At 38.2% G+C, this 9,027-nt stretch overlaps 1 protein-coding gene across 1 annotated transcript; it reads right to left on the reverse strand.

Moving 5' to 3' along the window:
* Positions 1-6,110: 6,110 nt before the first annotated feature.
* Positions 6,111-9,027, reverse strand: LOC148543802 (protein FAR1-RELATED SEQUENCE 5-like). The gene is made up of 5 exons (XM_088498719.1): positions 8,950-9,027; positions 7,763-8,487; positions 7,206-7,609; positions 6,979-7,117; positions 6,111-6,126 (listed from the first exon to the last, which is right to left on the reverse strand). Exons 1-5 carry the CDS (start codon positions 9,025-9,027, stop codon positions 6,111-6,113), a joined length of 1,362 nt encoding a protein of 453 aa, XP_088354845.1.

Here is a 9,027-nt window from a genome sequence, read left to right on the forward strand (position 1 = left end):
TGAAGAATCTGAAGAGAAAACAAAGCAACAATACTCAACGTAAGTTCATTAAGATTCCTGTATATTTTACTTTTCTTCTACGTCGTTCTTCTAGGGTTTACTATTATTCTTGCTTCTTTGTTACACTGTTCTAAGTTCTACGTCGTTCTTCTAAATTCTACGTCGTTCTACGTTCTTGTTCTAAGTTCTCCTGCTATTGTTGTTGATTTTTGGGGGTTTATTCCGTAGATTGGGGGGTGTATACTGCTTAACCTTGTAATGTGGCTTGATATTGAAGCATGGTTAAGTGATATCTGACTGATATCTATATGGATGTATCTGAATAATATCTATGGGTGTATCTCACTGTTATCAATGGGTGTATCTGATTCTTACATATGGGTGTATCTTACTGTTATCAATGGGTGTATCTGACTCATATATGCGTGTATCTTTCTGATATCTCAATTAATTTGATATTGAAGCATGTTTGAGTGATACCTGACTGATATATATGGATTTATCTTAATCATATCTATGGGTGTATCTCACTGTTATCAATGAATGTATCTGAATCATATCTATGGGTGTATCTTACTGTTATTAATGGGTGTATCTTACTGATATCTTTGGGTGTATTTTTCGTTTCAGAGAAAATGGCAGCAAGAAACCAAACAAAAACCTTAAGTGTGCCACACATCTCCTGAGTGATAAGTTCAGAAATATGACTGAGGAGAAGAAGGCAATTGTGAGGGATCTCGGATTCGGTGGGTTGATGCACATCCCACCACTAAGGGTGGATCACCAACTCTTAAGGGAACTGGCAAACAACTTCAAACTTGGGGAGAACAGACTGAAGACAGGATATGGTTCTTTCCAAATAACACCAAAAACAATAGGTGATGCGCTTGGCATCAATGCAACAGGTAACTAGCTCAAAATTATAGGTGTATATTAAGTTGATGCTTGGGTGTATTTAAGGTTGATGCTTGAGTGTATTTGAACCGACTTTGATACTTTGTTGTTTTTCTTTTTGTAGGAAATCTGTTTCCTGAGAAAGTTGAGTATAAGAAACTTTCTGATGATGACAAAATAATTTTTAGAAGATTCCAGGATAAGACCCTCAAAAGTCTTACCGATGAAATGATGGAAATCGGCGTTGGCAACGAAGAGGAATGCCTGATGTTCAAGAGGATATTCATCCTCTACATACAGATGGCGTTCCTTTTGCCAACGACGATAAACAAAATATCACCCGTGCACCTGGCCCCAATTTTTAAGATGGACGGCATATCGGAGAGAAACTGGGGGGGCATGTTTTGACCTTCATGATCAAGGGCATCACAGACTACCAGGAGAAGAAGAAGAAGGCAATTGATGGCTGCCTCTTTGCCCTGATGATAATATACTTTCATCTTTCAGAAAACAAAGGCAAGAAGAGGGCTGAAAGACCACCAAAGCCTTGGATTGCCAACTGGACTAAGGAGCAGTTGGTGGAAAGAATGACTGCAGAAATAGAAGAAATTTTGGTAAGTAAACATAATATGTTGCTTGTATTTTATTTACCTGAATGCTGCTAGCTAAAATATCTAATGTTTCAGGGGATTGTGAAGATGGCGGAGACAAGAGCAAGAGAAAAAATGAAAAAAAAAAGAAAAAAACAAAAAAAACAAGAAATAAAAAAAAAACAAAAAAAAGGAAGGCGAGTCCAACATCGTCTTCGGAGACAGAAACAGCTACTGACAGTGACACTTCTACCTCTGAGTCTGAGACTCAAGAAGACTCAGAGGATTCAGGAAGAAAACACCCCAGCAAAAAGGGGAAAAAGTAAGTACCATACTTGGGTGTAATTTCTTTTTCGAGTTGGGTGTATTTTGTTGATCACGTTGGGTGTGTGTAGTTTATTAAGCTGGGTGTGTTCGTTTGCTGCGTTGGGTGTATATTGTATATTCATTTGGGTGTATCTTGTGAATTCATTTGGGTGTATTTTTAGTATGTTCTAAATAATGATTGTTTGCCTTCAAGAATGGACTCCAGAAAAAGAAAGCAGAGGCAAGAGGAGTCAGATTCTGATTCAGAATCTGAATCTGAACCAAGTGATGAGTAATGTCCTGAAATTATTACTCCTTTCTTTTGGCTTCATTATAAAGATTTCGTGTATTAACTGAAGTGTCTATTATTAACTTATAGGAGCGAAGAATCATCACCTGCAGAGAAGGAGAAGAAAAAGAAAAAAACAAAAACAACACCAAAAAAGTAAGCACTTCTTTGCATAATATTCTGTAATAAAATTAATTTTTTATTTCTGATTGGTACTCTTTTTTTTCCACCCAGAACACAACAAAAAAAAAGTTGTTGTGGAGGATTCACCTCCTAAAGAAGATCAATACTTTGACGGGTACAGTACCTCGTAAGCTATATTACCGTCTATCATCGTAATTATTTTTGTTAACATCTTCTTTTATGAATGTAGTGAGACATATGAAATATCAAGTGACGAACTAGATGAATGGCTAAGGGAAAATGTTGATAAATCTGCTGCAGAGGGGTATGTCTTGCTGGGCTGTGTATTTCAGATTTTGGTGTGTTTTGTTTGCTAATAATTGTTTCTTGTTTCGCAGGGAGAACCGAGCTGACCTGCGATCGACAGAAGGTCGCTATGTGTCGTCTAAAACGTAAGAAGCTTTATTATTTAATAAAATCTTGTTATCATGATTTGGGTGTATTTTGTGGAACCATTTGGGTGTATTTTGTGGATCAGGTTGGGTGTATGTTGTTTACTAAGTTGGGATATTAAGTTTGTTGTGTTGGGTGTATATTGTCCATTCGGTTGGTTGTATCTTGTGCATTCATTTGGGTGTATTTTATACCTATATCTTATTTTGTCTGAATAACATGAAATCTGTTTTAGAATACTGGCTGTGAACTTGGAAAGTGATGATCCTTCCTCTCAAGGACGCACAGAACAGAGTAGTGTAAACCAGCCGTCACAGAGCATGTAATTTCTCTTTCAAATAACCGTTACTTTTGTTCTTCTATTACCCTTCTACTTCTAATTCTGTATATATTTTTTTTAGAAAAAAAAAGCCCTTTATTATTTTATTTAAGAAAAAAAATGCAGGAAAAAAAAGCAAAAACTGCAAGTATGTAAGTTCTCAAAAAAATAAAGCCTGTCTTCTTTTTGAATTGTTCGGGTGTATTTCTTGAATTTCTTTGGGTGTATTTTAGGTTGAGTCCGGCTGATTCGAATATGATGGTTGTGAGGGAACAGACACCGTCGGATGCGCTTGCAGTGTGAGTTTTGCAAGAATATTTCAACCTTATAAGCTTATTATTTTCAAAGGCGTTGTTAACCTTTCATTTTTCTTCTTGTTTAGAGTCCCAATTCAGGTTTTTGTGCCGGCATCCCAAACAACCACTGAGACAGATTTTGAACCAACCCCTATGCTACAGATTGAAGGGACTACAGAAACGTAAGAAATAGTATTGAGTGTATATTTGTTTAGAGTTTGGGTGTATATTTGCTAACAGTTTGGGTGTATATTGTTCCTGATTAGTTTTTTTTTATGCCGTGATTAATTTTTTGAAACTGTGCAGCACTCCTGAAACCCCCAAACAACTTCAAGAGACCACACCCACGCTTCCCCCAGCTCCAACTAAAATGTAAGTTCATCAGACTAAAATCAATCTTTGCTTATCATCCGTATATTCTTATTCTTATTCTTATTCTTATACATGATGACGCAGTCACCCAGACGCAGAAGACGCTGCTGCCCTATTGATGATGGCACGGACAGCATCCTATGTTCCTAAAACAGATCCAGGGGTGCCATCATTCAGCCTTGGATTGACTGATTCAAGCCAGGAGGGGGCGTCAACACAGGAGACAGAAAGGGAAAAATCTCCAGAATCTGCAAATTTGATAGAACAATTGGACGATTTGGTCCAAAAAATAGCAAGCAGTGCGGCGAAGGGAAAAAACAAAAGTCCACAAATTCAGAGGGAGACTGGAGGAGAAAGTTCTGCAAAGTTTCAAACTCCTGGGGGATTATATCAGATTACGGATGATATGAAACAAAAGTGCTACATCTGGGGGACGAGACTGAAGGAAGATGCAGATGGCAATACTAACGAGTATGAGGAGATGTGCACTCTGATTGGCCAAGGAGAATACATTTTGATGAGAATGCACCTTGTATCCCTCCAGGCAAAAAGTGATATAGAATCTCAGGTAATATTAGAATAACATTAATGTTTTTACACCAAAGTCAATTGCAATGCTTATTAATGTAAAATTGATTTCGGCATATATTTCTAGATTGTATCTGCCATCTGCCTCATCCTCAACCAGAAAAATGAAAAGAGGTTTCAAGAACAAATATACTGTCTCCCCCCGATATTGTGGTAAGTGTTACTTCTACGAACTTTGGGTGTATTTTCTGTATTGATTTGGGTGTATTTTTTACGTTCAATTGGGTGTAAGTTTAGTATTTCATTTCTTATTTCGCAATTCTTGCAGAGCATGGCGCTTTCGGATCACCCAAAGGGGGAATTCATATCACCGAAAACGAAAAAGGAATTCAGGGTGGAAGCCTACCCGAGTTTCATTCCCTTCATAGATAGAAAAAAGTTAACTTCACATCCATATGTAAGTTTTTGTTTGCTAAATTTGTTAGTACTCTTATTTATTTATATGCCAAATAAAATAACACACTGTTGAAATGTGGCAATCCTTCAGATTTTTGCTCCTGTTTGCCACTCGGGGCATTGGTGGTTATGGCTAATAAATACAACGAAGCGGAAATGTCATATACTTGACCCGCTACACAAAAAAGCTCCAAGCGATGAGAGAAAGAAGATTAATAAATTCACTGTAAGTTGCCTCTGTCTTCTTTACTTTAATAGATAGGTCTATTTCGTTAGTTGTGTTGGGTGTATATTGTCCATTCAGTTGGGTGTATCTTGTGCATTTATTCGGGTGTATTACTGATTTGTTTTGCTATTTAAGGGATATGTATTTTCAAGATTGATAACATATGCCGACGGGGAACCTCTGCAGAAAGACGAGAACGAGAAGAAAATTAAAGCATCATATGTTAAAATATCAGGCCAAAAAACAAGGTATAAATTTGTGACTCTGAACATTAAACTTTCGTAAATGAGATTTGTAATTTATTTTCTTCATTTTCAGCTATGACTGCGCTATCTACGTTATGAAGTGGATGGAGTTAATTGAGCCGGAAAACATCAAAAAAGGGAAGTATGAATGGGATAATTAGCCACAGGTAACTGTCTTTAGAACTATATAACTCTGTATTACTTTACTGAATTAATATTGCTGTTTAAACAGAATATACTTTTTAATTGTAGGAGGAGGTGGACCACTATAGAGTGGAGTATGCTTCCCGGATACTATTCAGTGAGATGAATAAAGAAAGAGATCGGGCAATTAGAGAGAGTAGTGCTATAAGGCTGTCGAAGCCATCCTCTGTATTATTGAGTCCGTTTGTCAGATTAATTCTGCTGATATAGAAACTGCGTAATTCAACTGCTGGGTAGTTTGTAAATTGAACAAATGATGTAAATATTTTCCATTTATCAACAACTTCTATTCCATGTATATTTTTTTCCATAGTTAAACTATCTGTGCTGGTAAATTGTCTGTGATGTATTCAAAAGCTGTATTACAGGTGGTAAAATATGAAGGAAAAAATCAAGGCATATATAAACGCAAATTATAAACTGTTACACCCAACGCAAGTCTAATAATACACCCAAGATTGCATAAAATATACACCAAAACTGTCTGTGCTGTATTCAAAATGTATGAATTACATGTACTAAAATATGAAGAAAAACATCAAATCAAATATACACCCATAACCTGCGAATTTTTACAGCTTTTGTTCTATATGTATCTAAATATGTGTCTATATGTAAATTGTGAATTAACAAAAATACACCCAAAAGAACAGTGCTTTTACACCCATATTCTATAAAACTATACACCCAAAGAGTTATCCCCTGCTGCTGGTATCCTGAACTGATAATTCATAACGTGTCCTTGATATTGGCTGGAATTTGAATGCGCCGCTGATGCAGCATCAAACAGGTTTATCTGAATATAACACTCACACATTAGCTAACCTATTAACGAGAAAAATAAACTCAATCGCCACAAATTTAAAGAACATTACTTTTACCTCGCTTAAAACTTTCGTCTTCTTCTTCTTTGTGGCATTTGCAATCTGTTTCTCCAGCTTTGAACCTAGCCTGTTTTTTGGACGTCCTCTTGTTCGAATCCTTGGCGGGCTTTGAAGCTCGTTAACGGATTCCAAGTTGGCATCTTCGTGGGATAAAGAAGATGTCCCCTTCCTTTTGGCTTTTAATGCTTCCATCTCGGCCATGACGTTATCGTACGCACGGTGCAGAATTGCAGTCAGCTCCTTCGATTCGGAGGCAAATTCGCAAATATTTTGCGAACGAAAAACCAATTGGTCGAACCTCTTGCTTCTTGGCTCCATTAGTGGCTCGTCGTGGCTGCTCTTGATGTGTGTGTGTCGTCTCTTTACCTTCTTGCTCCATCGTTCCAGTATGTATCTAGGGGACAATTGGCTTACTTGTTCGAAGCTTAACACGCTTAGTGCGTGACGGCACAGTATCCCCCTCGACTCGAATAATAAGCATTGGCATTTTACCTCGGCTGCAACTGAGTCGTAAGTAACCACGAACTTGTTGAATATTGAGCTGGAAACTTGTTCTCCGACTTCGTATACTGAATAGCCTAGAGCAGAATTCTTTAATCTGGTGATGCAATTCGTCTTTCCTCTGAATTGCGCTTGGACTTCCCTAAACTTTGCGTGAGTGTACGCATCTTGAAACTGAGCTTCAATGGAGGATTTGGTTGCACACGGTATGACCGTATGAAAATCTGCAGCATCTGATTCTCTCTCTGCTTGCTCCCTGCTTCCGAGGCAATTATCGTATTGTTTGACGAACTGAATAAGCGAGCTGTTCCGAGTGATATACTTGTTAAAAAATGAATGCATGCTCTCGCTCCTTTGTGTGCTTCTCATCCCTGCCCAGAAGTGGTGATCCAGATAGATAGGAACCCATATGTGACAGTCTTCGTACAGATCTGTATAATACACCCAAACACAGACTGTAAATACACCCAAGAGAACATACAATTTACACCTTTGCTGCAGATTTTAAAAAGACATTACCTGAAAGCCACTTGTTGTCCGCAAGACCAAAATTCAGCAGAAAATCGTTCCAATTCCTATCGAATGAGTCTTTGCTATGAGAGTTCCAAACAACTTGTCTCATTTCTTGTTCGATATCGGCATGTCTCTTGTACCCGTTTAATTTGCTTGGAATCTTCTTCATGATGTGCCAAATACACCAACGGTGAACTGTTGTTGGCATACAGGCCTCTAAAGCCCTTTTCATTGATGCACACTGATCGGTGAGAAATCCTTTCGGAGCGTTTCCTCCCATGCAACGAAGCCAGCATTGAAATAACCATTTGAATGATTCAATTTCTTCGTTCTTCATCAAAGAGCATCCGAGAAGTGTTGACTGACCGTGGTGATTCACCCCGACAAAAGAACCACAGACCAAATTATACCTGAAACAAATTACCATGGTCCAGAATGCAAAATCATTAGGTACACCCTAACAAATGCTTCGCATACACCCAATGAAACAGCCAATATACACCTCTGCTGCGGATTCGTAAAAATAAATTAATTTAGCATCATAAACAGGGACAGTTTGTTACCTATTTGTATTGTAGGTGGTGTCGAATGAAATGACATCTCCGAAATACTCAAAGGCAGCTCTGCTTCTTGCATCGGCCCAAAAAGCCAGCTTAATCGATTGATCCTCTTCGAGTTGGAGCTCAAAAAAGAAATTCTGATTCTTCTCTTTCATTCTTAACAAATATTTCCCGAATTCCTTTGCATCTTCTTGTTCGGAAACATTCCGCACTTCCCTGGTAATGTAATTCCTCACGTCCTTTTCGATAAAATTTAACTCGCGGTGACCCCCGGCAGCCGCAACAAATGATTGGTAGGTTTTGCTTGGTCTGATACCGGCCTCCTCGTTATTCTCTATCGTACGACGAATGGACATGCTTAGTTCCCTGTGCTGTTTGAGCATCTCTGCTTTGCTTGGACAGCAGGGGTGTGAATGATCCAGCACAACCTTTGAAATGATCCAAGCACCGACATCCTTCAATGTGTGTATATAAATTCTTGCAGGACAGTTTAAACCGGCTGTCGGATTGGTCTTCTCGGTCGGAGATATTTTAGATTTCCATTTTCCCTCTCTGCTACATGTAATCAGTTGATTCTTAATCTCGTTTCCCTTCCTATTTGTGCACCGAACTCTTGTAGAGAAACTTGCAGCCTTGGCGTAGTTCCTGTAAAATTTTCCAGCATCTTCAAGGGTGGTAAAGGTCATTCCGACCTTCGGAACAAGCTCGTCATCAACAACCAAGAGAGGCTGCACAATACACCGTGTCAGAACTGTGAATACACCCATAGATATGATTCAAATACACCCAATCATGTCTAATATGATACACCCGAACTGCAACAACTCAACTACAGAATGACCTTTAAAGCCATAAACTGTAAATACACAGGCTGCAGAATACACCATGTCAAAAACTAAAAACACACCCAATCATGTCTGATATAATACACCTGAACAACAACAACTCAATTAAAATAACAAAAAACCAGTAAAGTGTAGATACACCCACACTTCTAGCTAAAATACACCCAAAGAAGAATTGATCTACACCCGAGCGTCTGCTATAAATTCCACGTAATTAATCACAACTAATACATTGAATCGACAGATTCATGTTAACGTGTTAGTTTCACAGTCAATGTTCAGCAATTTTTCAACTACACAATGCTATACAAATTACTGAAAGAAAATTCATTATGTAAATCAAACCTCAGGAACTTCGTTAGATTCAAATTCATAATCCACCTCGCCTGGATTCAGCTGACAATCTGAGGTTGAATGATCCAT

This window comes from Arachis ipaensis, chromosome B9 (assembly GCF_059453495.1).
Source record: "Arachis ipaensis isolate K30076 ecotype BB chromosome B9, ASM5945349v1, whole genome shotgun sequence".
NCBI classification, from domain to species: domain Eukaryota; kingdom Viridiplantae; phylum Streptophyta; class Magnoliopsida; order Fabales; family Fabaceae; genus Arachis; species Arachis ipaensis.